We start from the raw sequence: 18670 nt of genomic DNA, 5'->3' as shown, positions 1-18670 counted from the left end.
TTATGTGTGGATTTGTGTTAGCCCTGCCCATTTTCATCCCAGGACATAACAGATTGGCCGGGACTGTCTCTAAAAATCAGGCTTCACACACATAAGGTATAAGGGCGATTGCACACGGCCGTGAGCTGTCCGTAGTAACCCGGCCTGGCATCCTGCTGAGAGCAGGAGCGCACGGCGTCATTGGTTGCTATTACGCCGTGTGCTTTATTCCGCCGCTGCACTACAGTAATACACTCTTATAGATCATACAAGTGTATTACTGTAGTGCAGCGGCGGCATGAAGCGCACGGCGTCATAGCAACCAATGACGCCGTGCGCTCCTGCTCTCAGCAGGATGCCAGGCCCGGGATACCACGGACCGCTCACGGCCGTGGAACACGGACATGTGCATTCGGCCTTATACCTTATGTGTGTGAAGCCTCCACTCCTAGTTTTGGCCTCATGCACATGACTGTATGCATTTTGCGGGCCGCAAAAAATACGGATGACGTCCGTGTGCATTTCGTATTTTGCGGAACGGAAAAGCTGGCCCCTGATAGAACAGTCCTATCCTTGTCCGTAATGTGGACAATAATAGGACATGTTCTAAATTTTTGCAGAACTGAAATACAGACATAGGCTACATGCACACGAACGTTGTTTTCGTGTCCGTTCCGTTTTTGTTTTTTTCAGTATGTCCATTCCATAGCCCAGCCCAAAAAAATAGAACAGTTTTAGGCATGGTTACAATGGATCCACAAAAAAAAAAAAAAAAGGATGGCATACGGATATCATGTTTTTTTTGCAGACCGCAAAAAACGCAAAACCCATTCGGTCGTGTGCATGTAACCATACTGAAACAGAATGCACACTGAGTAACTTCAGATTTTTTTGAGGACTCATTGAAATGAATGGTTCCGTATACAATCTGAAAAAAAACCACCGGAATGGACACGGAAAGAAAATACGTTCATGTGCATGAGGCCTTTTGCTCTCAATCACTGATGGAAATCGAAAGTGTGCACTAGGCCTAACCCCTTACTGTTTTGATGTACATTTGCAGTGATCCGCCACTGGAGGGCGACATACGATCTCCCAGAAGCTTGGGAGTGCACAGAGCCCTCTTTCCTGTGGAGAATATAAACAGGAAGAAGGGTGCTGTGGGCGGGGCCTGTGCGGGACTCTGCTCGGGGTGCACGCTGTCACCAGCTTCCAGTCTCGCCGGAGCGCAGCCCCTTGACTGGCACCTTTCATTGCTTCCCTGTGAGGCTGCTGTTTCCTCTGTCCGTGTGCCCGCCTTTCTTCAGGCTGGACTCCCTCACGCAGTCAGTCATGCTGCTGCTGGCCGCCGCCTTCTTAGTGGCGTTTGTACTGCTGCTGTACATGGTGTCTCCGCTCATCAGTCCCAAACCCCTGAAGCTGGCAGGTGCCCATGTTGTGGTGAGTGCAGGCCGAGCTGTGGGTGCCATGATGGTACATAGAGTATAACGTTATACAAAGTAGTGCAGAGCCTGAGGGGAGTAGTAGTCTACTGCCTAGCCGATGATGGCTTCATTTCCTTCCTTACTGTTGTGGGCAGTAATGGAGCAGTCACTACGCCTGACCTGTTTTAGTGAATACTTACATGGAAATGGTCTCTGCAGGCAGTTCGGGCGATGGATCTGGCAGTCTGGACGCAAACTGATGGCATTTGTCAGACCAATCTGGATGTGGATCTGTCTGACAAATGCATTGAAATACCGTCTCTCCGGTGTCATCTGGAAAAAACGGATCTGGTATTTTTTTTATTTTATTTTTTTGCATTTTTAAAGGTCTGTGCATGTCCTGATCGGAAAACCGGATCCGTTTTGCTGCAACACTTAATGCCGGATCCGGCGTTAATACATTTTAATAGAAATTAATGCCGGATCTGGCATTCTGGCAAGTGTTCAGGATTTTTGGCCGGAGAGAACTGCAGCATGCTGTGGTATTTTCTCCAGCCAAAAAACGTAAGGGGAACTGAACTGATGCGTCCTGAACAGAATGTTCTCCATCCATTCAGAATGCATTAGGATAAAATGAATCTAATTTTTTCTGGTATAGAGCCCCTAGGACGGAACACAACACCGGAACAGAAAATCGCTAGTGTGAAAGTACCCTTAGAACTGTATCGTTCCTCAGTTACTCCTACTGGCAGTCTGTGAATACATTGAAAACTGGGTCAGTAAGGTGTGTTCCTACATAGTCTGACGCTGTCAGCGCTGATCCGATAATATCAGACTGAGTAGAGACACGTTAAAGGGAATCTGTCACCTGCTTTTACCATTTTAAGCTGTCACCATCGCTATGTTCACTTAAGTACCTTATTTCCAGCAGTCCTCCGCACGTCATAGTCTACCTTCTAGAAATGCCCCGTCCTTCCTGTCGGCGGCCAGAAAACCCGCGCAGGCGCAGTACCGCCTGCTGCCTGCGCGATCATCAACCTCCTGAGGGCAACAGCGCTCAGGTCACATCACTAGGCTCAGCGCATGCCCAGTGAGACTTTTGAGGCTGTTGCCCTCAGGAGGTTGATGATCGCGCAGGCGTTACTGCGCCTGCGCAAGTTTTCTGGCCACCGACAGGAAGAAGGATGGGGCATTTCTAGAAGGTAGACTATGACGTGGGGAGGGGGCGGAACGGTTTGCCCGGGCTGTGGGAGGTTATTTGAGGATCAGGAGGCGTTCTTGGGCACTGCAGGGAGGTGTCGCTGGGCAGAAGGAAAAAAACGCCCCTCTAGGCACCGTGGAGCCTCATTGGCATATCATAAAAAGCGCTTTTATATCATTTATTTTATGTATAGTGTAGACGTAACCGCGGTTTCAAATGCGTTATTTTCACATCCAGTTAAATAGGTTAGACAGGCCCAGGTTCGATCCATGCAGGGCCCCAATACAGTAAAAAAATTAAAATAAAAATCTATATAATAGCTGGTACAGTATATTGATTTTTAAATAACTGACAGCACCACCTTTTAAAGCAAGAGCTAGTGGGTGCAAAGTCCAAGTACGGCAACTGGATCTTACCCCCTTCAATATGATAAAAAATTGGACTGCACTCCAGACGGTTCCTTGTAGTAAAACGAGTGAAGTTTATTCACACATGTGATGGCAGCAAAAAAGCGACGTTTCGGCTCAACATGAGCCTTTCTCAAGCATTGATACAAGTGTTACAAACCAACATATATAGGTGAACCAATCAAATCATTAAACATATCCACATAATTGATACTTAGTACAAAACTGTGTATAATTTCATATATAAGTTAAAAAGGGACATATCCCAGTGATCATGGATAAAGTGACTAGTGCTATCAGAAAAACAAATATATAATAAGGCTGGCTGTTGCATATAAATACATTTAAAGCCATAAATATGGCCAGCTATTCTTAATATTTTCACTAGATTTATTAATCCATTGATTGTGCACATGTGTTACGGGGTACAATGATGAGCTTCTACCTGGCGGAATGATGTAGCCCACATATGCCATCGTGTTGCTGAGCGCGTCTCTCGGGAGTCATTGCGCATGTCTGGATCGCATACTTGTCATCACTAAGCGTCCTCGCAACTCCAGCTGATTTCCATGCCGTCCGTTCCTTGTTACGTAGCAGACGCACATTGATGACTCGTATCAACTCACGCTAGCTATCCATAATGAAAGGAGCGCATGCGTGCTCGCATGTTTGAGACTATGTCTCCATCTTTATAAAGGGAATTTGGCCAGTATATGTTCTCTTTACTGAATTAAAGTTCCTGCATTTATTATCAGGTCACAGTGGATGGTTTCCACTCAATTCAGCCACGGAGATCGTTCCCACTTTTCCAAGTCGGAAAACTATCCCCTACACTGAGACCCAATGCTGTGAGCACGTCAGTGCCCCCAGCATCATGGGTCGCATACAGGCTGCAACTCGTGACCAAGAGGGTTCTCCTCAAAACTATATATTATAGGCAGTCAAAATGGCCAATCCATATATTCCCATGCCTTGTATGCGATCGAGACATGAAAAGCAGTCTCAGAGAGAAGAGCACAAACAATTACCGTATTTTTCGCCGTATAAGACGCACCGGCGTATAAGACGCACCGGCGTATAAGACGCACCTAGGTTTTTGGGGAGGAAAATAAGAAAAAAAATATTTTTAACCAAAAGGTGTGCTGTGGGTTTGGAACTAGGTGGTCTGTGGATGGCACTATTACTGGGGATCTGTGGATGACGGACACTGTTATGGGGGGATCTGTGGATGACGGACACTGTTATGGGGGGATCTGTGGATGACGGACACTGTTATGGGGGGATCTGTGGATGACGGACACTGTTATGGGGGGATCTGTGGATGACGGACACTGTTATGGGGGGATCTGTGGATGACGGACACTGTTATGGGGGGATCTGTGGATGACGGACACTGTTATGGGGGGATCTGTGGATGACGGACACTGTTATGGGGGGATCTGTGGATGACGGACACTGTTATGGGGGGATCTGTGGATGACGGACACTGTTATGGGGGGATCTGTGGATGACGGACACTGTTATGGGGGCAACTGTGGATGACGGACACTGTTATGGGGGGGGATCTGTGGCTGGCACTGTTATACATGTGTCATCCACAGACCCTCCCAGCCCATAACTGTGCCATCCACAGATCCCCCGCCGCTCCAGTATACTAATATAATATGTCTGATTTAATTAATGGTTATTAAATATGCATCTTTATTCCTAATAGTACCTTAAATCCTAAGCGCTTCAGTAAAATGCCGGCAGGCCGGGCAGCCGGCGCGGCTCGTCACTCACTGACGTCACTTGCCTGCGCCGCCTGCTTCATTCATAAAGTAGGCGGCGCAGGCACGTGACATCAGGGAGTTACGCTGCCGCCCGCCCGGCCTGCATTGTACGGATGCGCTTAGGATTTAAGGTACTATTAGGCATAAAGGGGCATATTTATTAACCATTAATTGAATATGACATATTTTATTAGTACACCGGAGCGGCGGGGCGGGCCTTTAGTACAGTGACTGCACCGCCCCGCCGCTATTGCCGGCCCCAGCTCCTCCTCCCAGTCCCTCCCAGAGTCCTCGCTCGCTTTACATCGCTGCCAGCGATGTAAAACTGACTGCATTCGCCGTATAAGACGCAGGGTCATTTTCCCCCCATTTTGGGGGAAGAAAAAGTGCGTCTTATACGGCGAAAAATACGGTATATCATCAAATGGAAAAAATATATAAATATATATACACTGCGGAACATTGTGGGCTCCTCATCCACCATCAAGGCTCATCATTGCTCTTCCATTTCTTTCCCCGGAATCCCAGTGGATCTGTAACAATACACAAAATTAGTGATAATAGTGACACTCAAAAAAAACATTAACTTTGTTTTACTGATTTTTGTTAATTTTATAATCTTTTTCATTTTTTTTTATATATTTTTTTTTTATCAATGAACTTATCTTCAGTAAGAGAATACTCGACACAATCTAAACAGCGTATCTTAGGCAAACTTATTTCCTCACAGCCCACCTCCATGTCTATAATCAATATTTAAACCGTTAGGTTGCCTAAGATACGCTGTTGTTTAGATTGTGTCGAGTATTCTCTTACTGAAGATAAGTTCATTGATAAAAAAATATATATAAAAAAATGAAAGATTATAAAATTAACAAAAATCAGTAAAACAAAGTTAATGTTTTTTTTGAGTGTCACTATTATCACTAATTTTGTGTATTGTTACAGATCCACTGGGATTCCGGGGAAAGAAATGGAAGAGCAATGATGAGCCTTGATGGTGGATGCGGAGCCCACAATGTTCCGCAGTGTATATATATTTATATCTTTTTTCCATTTGATGATATAATTGTTTGTGCTCTTCTCTCTGAGACTGCTTTTCATGTCTCGATCGCATACAAGGCATGGGAATATATGGATTGGCCATTTTGACTGCCTATAATATATAGTTTTGAGGAGAACCCTCTTGGTCACGAGTTGCAGCCTGTATGCGACCCATGATGCTGGGGGCACTGACGTGCTCACAGCATTGGGTCTCAGTGTAGGGGATAGTTTTCCGACTTGGAAAAGTGGGAACGATCTCCGTGGCTGAATTGAGTGGAAACCATCCACTGTGACCTGATAATAAATGCAGGAACTTTAATTCAGTAAAGAGAACATATACTGGCCAAATTCCCTTTATAAAGATGGAGACATAGTCTCAAACATGCGAGCACGCATGCGCTCCTTTCATTATGGATAGCTAGCGTGAGTTGATACGAGTCATCAATGTGCGTCTGCTACGTAACAAGGAACGGACGGCATGGAAATCAGCTGGAGTTGCGAGGACGCTTAGTGATGACAAGTATGCGATCCAGACATGCGCAATGACTCCCGAGAGACGCGCTCAGCAACACGATGGCATATGTGGTCTACATCATTCCGCCAGGTAGAAGCTCATCATTGTACCCCGTAACACATGTGCACAATCAATGGATTAATAAATCTAGTGAAAATATTAAGAATAGCTGGCCATATTTATGGCTTTAAATGTATTTATATGCAACAGCCAGCCTTATTATATATTTGTTTTTCTGATAGCACTAGTCACTTTATCCATGATCACTGGGATATGTCCCTTTTTAACTTATATATGAAATTATACACAGTTTTGTACTAAGTATCAATTATGTGGATATGTTTAATGATTTGATTGGTTCACTTATATATGTTGGTTTGTAACACTTGTATCAATGCTTGAGAAAGGCTCATGTTGAGCCGAAACGTCGCTTTTTTGCTGCCATCACATGTGTGAATAAACTTCACTCGTTTTACTACAAGGAACCGTCTGGAGTGCAGTCCAATTTTTTATTTTGTGCTCAGGCTGCTCCTCCTCCAGTAAGTGCTGCGGCATTCTCAGTGCTCACCGAGCACAGCGCCGTACATTGTACTCAGCCCATTCACTTAATTGAGCTGCTCCTAGGAACATAGGCCATGTGATCGATGAATGTGTTGTCACTTGGCCTAGGAAAAGCAGAGAGGAGGTTGCAGTGCTACTGCTGATCGGCGGGGGTCCCCGGTGTCAGACCCCCCACAAATCGTGTCTGACACCGTGTTTTAGTATCTAAAACCTGTAATACCCCTTTAACTAGTAACATTTGTCTAGTTAGACAGTTCCACATGAAATGAGACTTTTTCAGCATTGCAGTTTGCGCCAAAGGCTTCAGGAAGATTTCCAAATGGAAGACTCTGGTGCATGGGCTTGGTGGATGAAACTGAATGGTATCTGTCCCCAATTAGCATCCATACCAAAAAAAAGTGTACCCCACCCATCTGTCCGCGCTTCCGCCTCTGCTCCATTCTTGGCTGCTTCCAGTACCTTCAAGACCAGGAGGCGTCTTGGTCCCTTGACCGCTGCAGCCAGTCACACGTGACTTTGGTCCCATTTGGCTTGGAATACCACATCATGGCAGTCATGTACTATTCAAGCTGCTGTGAACGCCGATCATGGAAATTTAACTCCTTAAATGCCGTGGTCAATTGTGGCAGTATTCCCCAGGAGAGCTGAACTGTTCTCCCACGCAGCAATCATGGGGGAGCAGTTTGTTCCTTGTGATTGCCTCAGGTCCTTCAGAGGGACTGAAGCAATCACAGCAGTAGATCCTGTGGAGGCCTGCAGGCTCCCTAGAATCATAGGCTGCAATGATAATTTGGACAAGTGAAAGAAGGGGAAAAAATAAATAAATTGCGAAAATTTACATACAAGGATTCATGTTTCGTGACGACCGGCTCAGGTTTCTCAGGTATTGCTTGTTAAATTTGATTTTGAGGTTCTCTTTGGAGCCAATATGGAACCGTATAGGCAATAATTTCCCTACAGGCATTTGCATACCATAGAAAAGAGTTGGACCCGGACAGTGTCAGATGAATAAGGTTAAATTCACACGTTCGGTGTTTTGTTTTTTGTTTTTTTTATGCAGTTTTTGAAGCCAAAAGCAGGAGTGGGTCAAAAAAAGAGTAGAATTAGTTTGTGTCCTTTTTTTATTTCTAAACCTGACTTTTGACTTCAAAAACTGAATTAAAAAAAAAAACCTGATCAAAACCTGTATGTGGGAATATACCCCTGAGTATCCACAGTCGCCAGCCCTGTATCTAATTCCCGGTCGCTATGAGGCACTCCACATTTTGAACTAGTTTTGATGAATGGCACCTAATGTGCTTGACTGTCATTTTGCATATTGTATACGGTAGTTAACCGCCCTTTTCTTTCTCCAAAATAGGTGACCGGTGGGTCCAGTGGTATTGGCAAATGTGTTGCAATTGAATGTTTCAAGCAAGGTGCTTTTATTACTTTGGTTGCTCGTGATGAGGTAAGATGAAGGTACAAATCTGGAGCGTTATATGTTCTTTATGTGCACTTACAGGCATGTTGTGAGCTTAAAGGGAGTAACACAGAGCTCCCACGGTGGAGATCATACCTAGGCCCCTTGCAGATGAGCGTGTCCGGTAGGGCTGCAACGATTAATCGATGTAATCGATTATATTCGATAACTGGATTCGTTGTCGACGAATCCAGTTATCGAATAATCGCCGATTCGTTGCTATTCGGGCGGGCGGTCGCTGCATCTTTATTTTACCTTTTTACAATGACGCTCCCGCTCCTGTAACAGCCAGGCAGAGCGGACGGCGGCGTAACGTCACTCACTCACGTGACACGCCTGCTCCGCCTCCTTCATTCATGAAGTGGGCGGAGCAGGCGCGTCACGTGATTGAGTGACGTTACGCCGCCGTCCGCTCTGCCTGGCTGTTACAGGAGCGGGAGCGTCATTGTAAAAAGGTAAAATAAAGATGCAAGCATCGGGGCCGGGGCTGTTAGGGGGAAGGGGGAATCTGTCTATGGCACTGCTATGGGAAGGGGGGGAGGATCTGTCTATGGCACTGCTATGGGGAGGGGGGTCTGTGCACTGTTATGAGGAAAGGGATCTGTGCACTGTTATGAGGAAAGGGATCTGTGCACTGTTATGAGGAAAGGGATCTGTGCACTGTTATGAGGAAAGGGATCTGTGCACTGTTATGAGGAAAGGGATCTGTGCACTGTTATGAGGAAAGGGATCTGTGCACTGTTAGGAAAGGGATCTGTGCACTGTTATGAGGAAAGGGATCTGTGCACTGTTATGAGGAAAGGGATCTGTGCACTGTTATGAGGAAAGGGATCTGTGCACTGTTATGAGGAAAGGGATCTGTGCACTGTTATGAGGAAAGGGATCTGTGCACTGTTATGAGGAAAGGGATCTGTGCACTGTTATGAGGAAAGGGATCTGTGCACTGTTATGAGGAAAGGGATCTGTGCACTGTTATGAGGAAAGGGATCTGTGCACTGTTATGAGGAAAGGGATCTGTGCACTGTTATGAGGAAGGGATCTGTGCACTGTTATGAGGAAAGGGATCTGTGCACTGTTATGAGGAAAGGGATCTGTGCACTGTTATGAGGAAAGGGATCTGTGCACTGTTATGAGGAAAGGGATCTGTGCACTGTTATGAGGAAAGGGATCTGTGCACTGTTATGAGGAAAGGGATCTGTGCACTGTTATGAGGAAAGGGATCTGTGCACTGTTATGAGGAAAGGGATCTGTGCACTGTTATGAGGAAGGGATCTGTGCACTGTTATGAGGAAAGGGATCTGTGCACTGTTATGAGGAAAGGGATCTGTGCACTGTTATGAGGAAAGGGATCTGTGCACTGTTATGAGGAAAGGGATCTGTGCACTGTTATGAGAAAGGGATCTGTGCACTGTTATGAGGAAAGGGATCTGTGCACTGTTATGAGGAAAGGGATCTGTGCACTGTTATGAGGAAAGGGATCTGTGCACTGTTATGAGGAAAGGGATCTGTGCACTGTTATGAGGAAAGGGATCTGTGCACTGTTATGAGGAAAGGGATCTGTGCACTGTTATGAGGAAAGGGATCTGTGCACTGTTATGAGGAAAGGGATCTGTGCACTGTTATGAGGAAAGGGATCTGTGCACTGTTATGAGGAAAGGGATCTGTGCACTGTTATGAGGAAAGGGATCTGTGCACTGTTATGAGGAAAGGGATCTGTGCACTGTTATGAGGAAAGGGATCTGTGCACTGTTATGAGGAAAGGGATCTGTGCACTGTTATGAGGAAAGGGATCTGTGCACTGTTATGAGGAAAGGGATCTGTGCACTGTTATGAGGAAAGGGATCTGTGCACTGTTATGAGGAAAGGGATCTGTGCACTGTTATGAGGAAGGGATCTGTGCACTGTTATGAGGAAAGGGATCTGTGCACTGTTATGGAAGGGATCTGTGCACTGTTATGAGGAAAGGGATCTGTGCACTGTTATGAGGAAAGGGATCTGTGCACTGTTATGAGGAAAGGGATCTGTGCACTGTTATGAGGAAAGGGATCTGTGCACTGTTATGAGGAAAGGGATCTGTGCACTGTTATGAGGAAAGGGATCTGTGCACTGTTATGAGGAAAGGGATCTGTGCACTGTTATGAGGAAAGGGATCTGTGCACTGTTATGAGGAAAGGGATCTGTGCACTGTTATGAGGAAAGGGATCTGTGCACTGTTATGAGGAAAGGGATCTGTGCACTGTTATGAGGAAAGGGATCTGTGCACTGTTATGAGGAAAGGGATCTGTGCACTGTTATGAGGAAAGGGATCTGTGCACTGTTATGAGGAAAGGGATCTGTGCACTGTTATGAGGAAAGGGATCTGTGCACTGTTATGAGGAAAGGGATCTGTGCACTGTTATGAGGAAAGGGATCTGTGCACTGTTATGAGGAAAGGGATCTGTGCACTGTTATGAGGAAAGGGATCTGTGCACTGTTATGAGGAAAGGGATCTGTGCACTGTTATGAGGAAAGGGATCTGTGCACTGTTATGAGGAAAGGGATCTGTGCACTGTTATGAGGAAAGGGATCTGTGCACTGTTATGCCCATAACAGTGCACAGATCCCCCTCTCCATAACTACGCCGTCCACAGATCCCCCTCTCCATAACTACGCCGTCCACAGATCCCCCTCTCCATAACTACGCCGTCCACAGATCCCCCTCTCCATAACTACGCCGTCCACAGATCCCCCTCTCCATAACTACGCCGTCCACAGATCCCCCTCTCCATAACTACGCCGTCCACAGATCCCCCATAATAGTGTCGTCCACAATTTGTTTTAATATGGCCTTTGAACATAATTTTTCAAGTAAGATCATATAAACCTCTCTGTTTGGTAATTTTGTCGTTTTTTCCGATTAATCGATTAATCGTAGAAATTAATCGGCAACTAATCGATTATTCAAATAATCGTTAGCTGCAGCCCTAGTGTCCGGATTAGGTCTGGATGCGTTGCATCTGTGTTCAGTTAAAACTGAGCGAGTTCGCTGGCAGTCATTCAGTTTTGACTGCATTCGCGTTCAGTTGTTCCGTTTTTATCGCGCGGATGCAATGCATTTTGCACGCGTGTGATAAAAAACTGAATGTGGTACCCAGACCCGAACCCGGACTTCTTCACTGCAGTTCGGTGTTCTGTAGATTTTATTTTCCATTATAAAAGTTATAATGGAAAATAATAGCATTCTTAATAGAGAATGCGAAGTATGTCCATTGAGGGTAAAAAATAATAAAAACATAACTAGTCTCATCCACTTGATCGCACAGCCGGGATCCTCTTCTATGTTCTTCTTGAAGGACCTGCAAAGGACCTGACGTGCAGTTCTCTTACCTTAGCGGAACAGGTAGAAGCAATATGCGCTGCTGCGGCCTCATTCGGGTGCACTCTAGGTAGGGAAAAGACGAAGAAAAATGCAAAATTAATTAAGTAGATTACAATTTATTTTTTTAATTTATTTTTTTAGGGCATTAGTGACATCTTATTAAAATTTGATACAAAGGTTTAGTTTCTCTTTAAACTCTCATCCACTTAGATGCTGCAGATTTTCTACCCGCGGTTCCACAGCAGAAAATCTACCATCTATAGACCCACGTGGGCGTACCCATAGAAATGATACCTACAGAGGGAAACTGCTGAAATACTCTCTGCGGCCAGTGGACCTTCTTAGCTGTTTTGTAATATATTGGACGGCAGTCTACCAGCGTTCATGTTTTGATAGTTTACTCTTTCACCCTCTGACCCCTTTGTACATTAACGTGGAGTTCTGTTTGCACACACCGTTGTCTGTCTGGAAGTATAAAGCCCTGTAAAAGTATTACAGCCGTAAAAGTCTTGAAATAGTTACTATTCTGTCAAATTTGTTGGGGTAGCATGAAGCCCCAGGGAGACTGAAAAGTGAGTGTCGTTTTTTTTACATATGTTTGACTGTAGACAAGATACCTGTGGGCTGCCAGCTAGCTCTCCTGGCCACCCCTTTATATGTGCAAGCCAAGCATGCATGTGTTCTGAATGAGGAGAGAGTAATAAACCACCGATACACCTCTGGTGGTGGCCTATCTCTCTGGGAACAAAAGGATGGTTCATGTTGGAATCCAACATCTGTCACCAGAGGAGAGTCTGGATAAGATGGTGGTAGATTCAGAAGATTTATCTCTGACATTTATGACCAGCTTTCCATTGGAGGACGTCTGAGAGGGTTCTGTACTGCAATAGTAAATTTACATTCTGGTCATGGTTTAGAATAAAATCCCAGGACTGAAAGCAAAATACAACAATGTTGCGATTTACTCTCCGGTCTGGGAACCCAACTAAACAGAACTAAATGCATTTTGGAGCATTCTGTTCAGTTTTGTCCCCTCTGACAATTAATGGGGACAAAACGGAGGCGTTTTTTTTTCCGGTATTGAGACCCTATGACGGAACTCAGTACCGGAAAACGTAAACACTAGTGTGAAAGTAGACTAAACTAAATTTATCCAGACTAAGCCCAGCCAACTCCTCCTAAACAAAGCTCATGTGCACTAGCGTCAGAGAGGGAGAAGACATGGCTGCAGCCCGGAAGAACAGTGCACTGCTTTTCTATTGTGTTTTCCATGGTCTGATGAAACAAGAGCAAGTAACAGACACATAAGAAGATTGTTACTTTGTGTTGGTTGTTCTCTTTTTGTGTTGGGATTCTGGTTTTAGTTCCCTTTTAACAAAGACTATTGTGTTTACAAATAGTGCAGAATCCCTTAAAAGGGGATCCACAGGCTGTCTAGTATTGTGATCATTCATTCCTGTGACTCCTGAAAATGCACATAAGCTGCTTTACAAAAGTGATCTCTCACTAGTCCCGAAAAGCATGGAAAAAACAGGAGTGTTTCTGGCTGGACTTCACCCTGTATTACCTAATGAGTGAACTACACTGGCCTCTTATCTTTCAGCCAAATATTCACAAAAAGCAAAGCTCTAGGAGCAGATGATTTGTCATTCTGATTAATTTCTTTTTCTCATTTCAGAGCAAACTAGTTCAGGCCAAAAAAGAAATTGAAAAGCATGCCATAAATGATAAACAGGTAAGGATTGAGAAAAATGTAATGTGTATGAAAACCAGTGACGCGTGTAAAACCTTTTTATTTTTTATTTTAATTTCTATACATGATTATCTTGCCCGAGCTGCTAACGGTATTTAGATCCAACAGCCACATGGACCCTAGACACAATAGACTGGAGGAGACAAACTGGTGTAAAGTAGAACTGGCTTAGTTGCCAATAGCTGTGAAAAATGAAAGGTGGAATCTGATTGGTTGCCATGAGCAACTAAGCCAATCAGATTCCACCTTTCATTTTTCACAGCTATTGGCAACTAAGCCAGTTCTACTTTACACCAGTTTGATAAATCTCCCCATTGACTTCTATGGGAGAGTTTTATAGGCATGCTCTGCGATATGTACATGGGTCGTTGTACAGAGAGAGGGTCAATAAACTGACGATCACCTACTGTGAATGGCAGATACTGTGTAACCTATATATCTACATATTGTAAATGGTAGATTTTATGTAATCTATAAACAGATGTTATCTTACATTGTAATCCTGCATGTGATGATAATGAGGACTGGTAAATAGTAATCTCTACAGAACGGGATGTGTCATCAGCCTGTTATTAGGCTTAGTGGCCAGTGTGCCAAAATGCAGGATTTTTTTTTTTTTTTTGAAGAACTTCTGCTATATATATATATATATATATATATATATATATATATATATATATATATATATATATATATATTACACACACTCGCACTCACTCACTCTAAACAAAAGGTCTTTTTTTTTTTTTTAATAATTTTTTTGACCCATTCCCTTTTAACACCCTAATGAGTGACCAGAGATATTTTTACAGTTTTGCAGCATTGTAGAAACACAGTGCTGCAGAATGGTGCGTGATCCTGCGCGGCAGCCTTTAGGCAGGAACTATTTTATTTTTACAGTTTTTTTTTCCTTTATTCTATGTATATAACTAAATCAGAGTGCCCATGCTTCCAATTGTCCACCGCCTAAAGTGGACACGTGCATTGGAACTGGACCATGGACAGAGTAATTAAGTTGGCCTAGCCTGAAGAACTGTTTGTGGTGGTGTGTGTTTTTAATCATGCGGATGGGTGCATGTGTATCACTGGTTGGTAACATGATACACTATGGAAACAAGCCAAAGGCAGTGTGTGCTGCTCTGACAATCATGTGGATGTTGCAGAACAAATCTTCTCCTTTATGACAAGACCATTCCCTAATGACAGTGGCCTTTTTCAGCAGGATAATTTGCTCTTCCATACTCCAAAAATAGTTCAGGAATGGTTTGAGAAACATGAGTTCTAGGTATTGACCTGGCCTCCAAATTCCCCAGATCTCAATCCAGTCAAGCATTTGTGTGATTTGCTGGGAAAGGGTCTGATCCATGGAGGCCCCATACATGCAAGTTGTCTGGGATCAACCCAAAAATAGGTCAATAGTGGAGAATTCCATTAAAATAATAAAAAACTTTTACCTATTAGATACCCTGCTGCTAAAGCGCCACTGCTCCCCACCAGCCCTTGCACTGTGCTTCCGGTCTGATGTCATGGTGGCACACATGACTGCTGTAGCCAGTCACTGGCCTCAGTGTGGGACCAGTTAATCCTGGAAACCACCTCTTTAAAGGGAACCTGTCACTGGGATTTGGGGTATAGAGCTGAGGACATGGGTTGCTAGATGGCCGCTAGCGCATCCGCAATACCCAGTCCCCATAGCTCTGTGTGCTCTTCTTGTGCAAAAAAAACTATTTGATACATATGCAAATTAACATGAGTCATATCTTGTTACCAGAGAAGAGTCATATTTTCAAGCTCTGACTCATCTCAGGTTAATTTGCATATGTATCAAATCTGTTTTTATACACAATAAAAGCACACAGCGCTATGGGGACTGGGTATTGTGGATGTGCTATCGGCCATCTAGAAACCCATGTCCTCAGCTCTATACACAAAATCTTGGTGACAGGTTCCCTTTAATGGATCTGCTGCTAACGTCTTTGATTTGTCATGATTTCTTAAGAAACCTTCAGAGGTTTTGTCAAGTCCATGTTTTGATGGGACATAGCTGTTTTGGCAGCACGAGTGGGACCTACACAAAGTTAGGCAGGTGGGTTTTTATGCTATGGCTGATGTGTGGTCTTGCTTATTTTTCTCTTAGGTAGTGTTGTGTATATCTGTTGATGTGTCTAAAGATTACAGACAAGTAGAAAACGTCATAAAACAGGTAAGATACTTATGTTATGTTGCACTGTAGATTATATTTTTAGGCACATACTGCAGACTTTTGCACACTTTGGGCAGTCTCATTTTGTGAGAGGTTACCCAATATGAAGCAAATCGCAGGGCTTCACACTGCTGGGAACCCCAGTATTTATCTGTAGTCTTTGGGTGGATCTAGCAGCAAGTATTTAAAGGGGTCTTCAGAATTATATATTTTTTGATGACTTATCTCTTGTTAGTAAATAAAAGTGTTTGTAGAGCAGCACCCATGGACGTAAATGGCCACCCCGGTAATGCAACAGCCGAGCCACAACTGCAGATCCTCAGCTGTCGACTGTATAGAAAATGAAGAGCGGTAGCGGCAGCATCTCCGGTGAATCCTTTATTGGATTGTGCCATAAAATTAAGCAGCAGCGTTTCGGCTGCATTCTCCAGCCTTTGTCCAATAAATGATTCGCTGTAGATGCTGCCGCTACCTCTCTCTTCATTTGTTATCCTCTGGATAGGTCATCTGTATCTGATCATGGGGATACAGCATCTGGGATCCCCGCCAATCAGCTGTTTGAGAAGGCAGCAGCACTAGTAGTAGCGCCACATCCTTCTCTCAGCTCACCAGCAGCTGTGCTTGGTATCGCAGCTCAGCCCCATTGACTTCAATAGGATTGAGCTGCACCTTTGCGATGTGACCAATGAACGTGACATCACATGGCCTAGGAAAAGCTGGCGAAGGCAGCAGTACTACTGCAAGCGCCTCACCTTCTCAAACAGCTGAACAGCGGGGATCCCGGGTGTCTGACTCGCACCAATCAGATACTGATGGCCTATCCAAAGGATAGGTCACCAGTAAAAAAAAATGTTTTATTTTTTTAAATTCCATTGCAAACAATGCCATGCCGGGGGAAATTGCATCTTTCCATATTTCCTGTACAAATCAATGGCCAGTTAGTTTTGAAGATGTTCTTTTTAACCACTTTCCACTCTGGCTAATAGATGATGGTCCTGAAATGAGGGCCGTGCTATTTACTTATAATTCCCTAATTGAGTATTTGAATAGGGGTCATCTAAACCATTCAGCCAATTCAAAACACCACTGCCATAACACAGTGGCACTTGGGTATCTAGAAAAGCCTGGTGTTAAGGCCACTTTCACATTTTGTGAATTTTGTTTCGAAGTCAAAGCCAGTAGTGGACCAGAACGTGGATGATGTGCAAGTCTTTCCATTATACCATTCTGTGTAGCTTGCACTCTTAGGCCCCTTTCACACGGGCGAGTATTCCGCGCGGGTGAAATGCGAGTTGAACGCATTGCACCGGCACTGAATCCTGACCCATTCATTTCTATGGGGCTGTGCACACGAGCAGTGATTTTCATGCATCACTTGTGCGTTGCGTGAAAATCGCAGCATGCTTCTCTTTGTGTGTTTTTCTCGTAACGCAGGCCCCATAGAAATGAATGGGGATGTGTGAAAATCGCAAGCAAGTGTGGATGCGGTGCGAATTTCACGCACGGTTGCTAGGTGACGATCGGGATGGGGACCCGATCATTATCATTTATAGTTATAAGGGAAAATAATAGCATTCTGAATACAGAATGCATAGTACAATAGTGCTGGAGGGGTTACACTTTTATTTTTTTTATAACCCCTCCAGCCCTATTGTACTAGCATTCTGTATTCAGAATGCTATTATTTTCCCTCATAACCATGTTATAAGGGGAAATAATCCAATCTACACTAAAACTAACCCAAACTTCTGTGAAGAAGTTCGGGTCTGGGTATCAGTCAGTTTTTTTTAATCACGCACGTGCAAAACACATTGCACCCGCTCAATAAAAACTGAACATCGGAACAGAATCGCAGTCAAAACTGACTGCAATTGCGTACCTACTGGCGCGTGTTTGCCGCAATGCACCGGGACGCATCCGGACCTAATCCGGACATGCTTGTCTGCAAGGGGCCTTAGTCTTGACTTGCAATTTTTTTAATTAATCCTATATTAGCAGGTCGGTCTAATATGTTTGAAAGGAAGCAAAAATCTGCCTGCCTTTAAGAGGAGAGAGAGTGTTAGAGGCTTTGTCCTCATCATGTACAAATCAACTGATCAAAAAAGGAAAACCAATGGGATAGATGTACTGTAACAAAAGTGGCGTTGTTAAATCACAAATGACTGTTTCCAGACTTGTGCAATAATTTGTGACTTTCCCCCCTCGCCTTTGACAGCACCCATGGATAGCATCCGCCCCTCTCCTCAGGACAGGAAACGGGAAGCTCAGCCTCTTTAAAAGGGAAGTACAACCCCCATCATGCCAGTTCTGTTTCCTGTCCTAAGGGACAGGGTGGATGCACAGCACGCTATAGGATGGAGCTGCGGGAGCCCCTGGTGTTTACCCGTGGGAGGAGGGCCTACCCGAGCGGCGTAAGTCTTCTCTGGAAGCCGCTGCTGAAGCCTGGATCCCTGGACTCCCCCTCGCTCCGGTCACTCCCCCATTGGTGTTTCTTAGGTGTCCCCTGCGCGGCGAACCTCTGCGGCCGTAAGTTCGGCTGCGATCCGGCGTTCTCGTGGGAGTGCGGCGCCGTCACTTCCGGATGAGCGGGTCGGCGCTGACATCATTGGTCAGCGCCGAATCCTTGGCTTCCGGTCCGAGCAGTGGGAGGGGGCGTGCCTTGGGCTGGAAGGGGGAGGTGCCGGTACGCGCCCGGCAAAGTTCAAATCCAGCCAGCTCTCGCTGCAGTCTGGTGTTGTGGCCTGCAGTGATCTCCATGGAGGAAAGCCAAAGGCAGAAAATGGAGCCCACACAGCGCGTTGAACCCACTGAAACCACCAACGAAACTTTGGTACCGGTGGGGGTAAGAGGGGGTGAATACCCTGCATTTTTCATATATTACATTTATCCTGATGGGAGTTTTTTATTCTGCGTGCCTAGACTTCCAAAGAGAGAAGGGTGTCAAGATCCAAGGAGCGGGGCTGCGCAATTTGTAAGAGAAGGCTACCATCCG

At 44.8% G+C, this 18670-nt stretch overlaps 1 protein-coding gene across 1 annotated transcript in view; it reads left to right on the top strand.

Annotated features, from left to right (window-relative positions):
* The first annotated feature begins 1135 nt into the window (after positions 1-1135).
* Positions 1136-18670, top strand: part of KDSR (3-ketodihydrosphingosine reductase) — a 53944-nt gene continuing 36409 nt past the window's right edge. The window contains exons 1-4 of the mRNA XM_044294415.1: positions 1136-1419; positions 8263-8352; positions 13401-13457; positions 15613-15678. Coding sequence (XP_044150350.1) covers positions 1312-1419; positions 8263-8352; positions 13401-13457; positions 15613-15678 — 321 coding nt within the window. The 5' untranslated portion in view covers positions 1136-1311. The remainder of the gene's footprint in view (positions 1420-8262; positions 8353-13400; positions 13458-15612; positions 15679-18670) is intronic.

Source organism: Bufo gargarizans, chromosome 5 (genome assembly GCF_014858855.1).
Source record: "Bufo gargarizans isolate SCDJY-AF-19 chromosome 5, ASM1485885v1, whole genome shotgun sequence".
NCBI classification, from domain to species: Eukaryota; Metazoa; Chordata; class Amphibia; order Anura; family Bufonidae; genus Bufo; species Bufo gargarizans.
The sequence above is the reverse complement of the archived record's forward strand: the minus strand, read 5'-3'. Positions and strand labels throughout refer to the sequence as shown.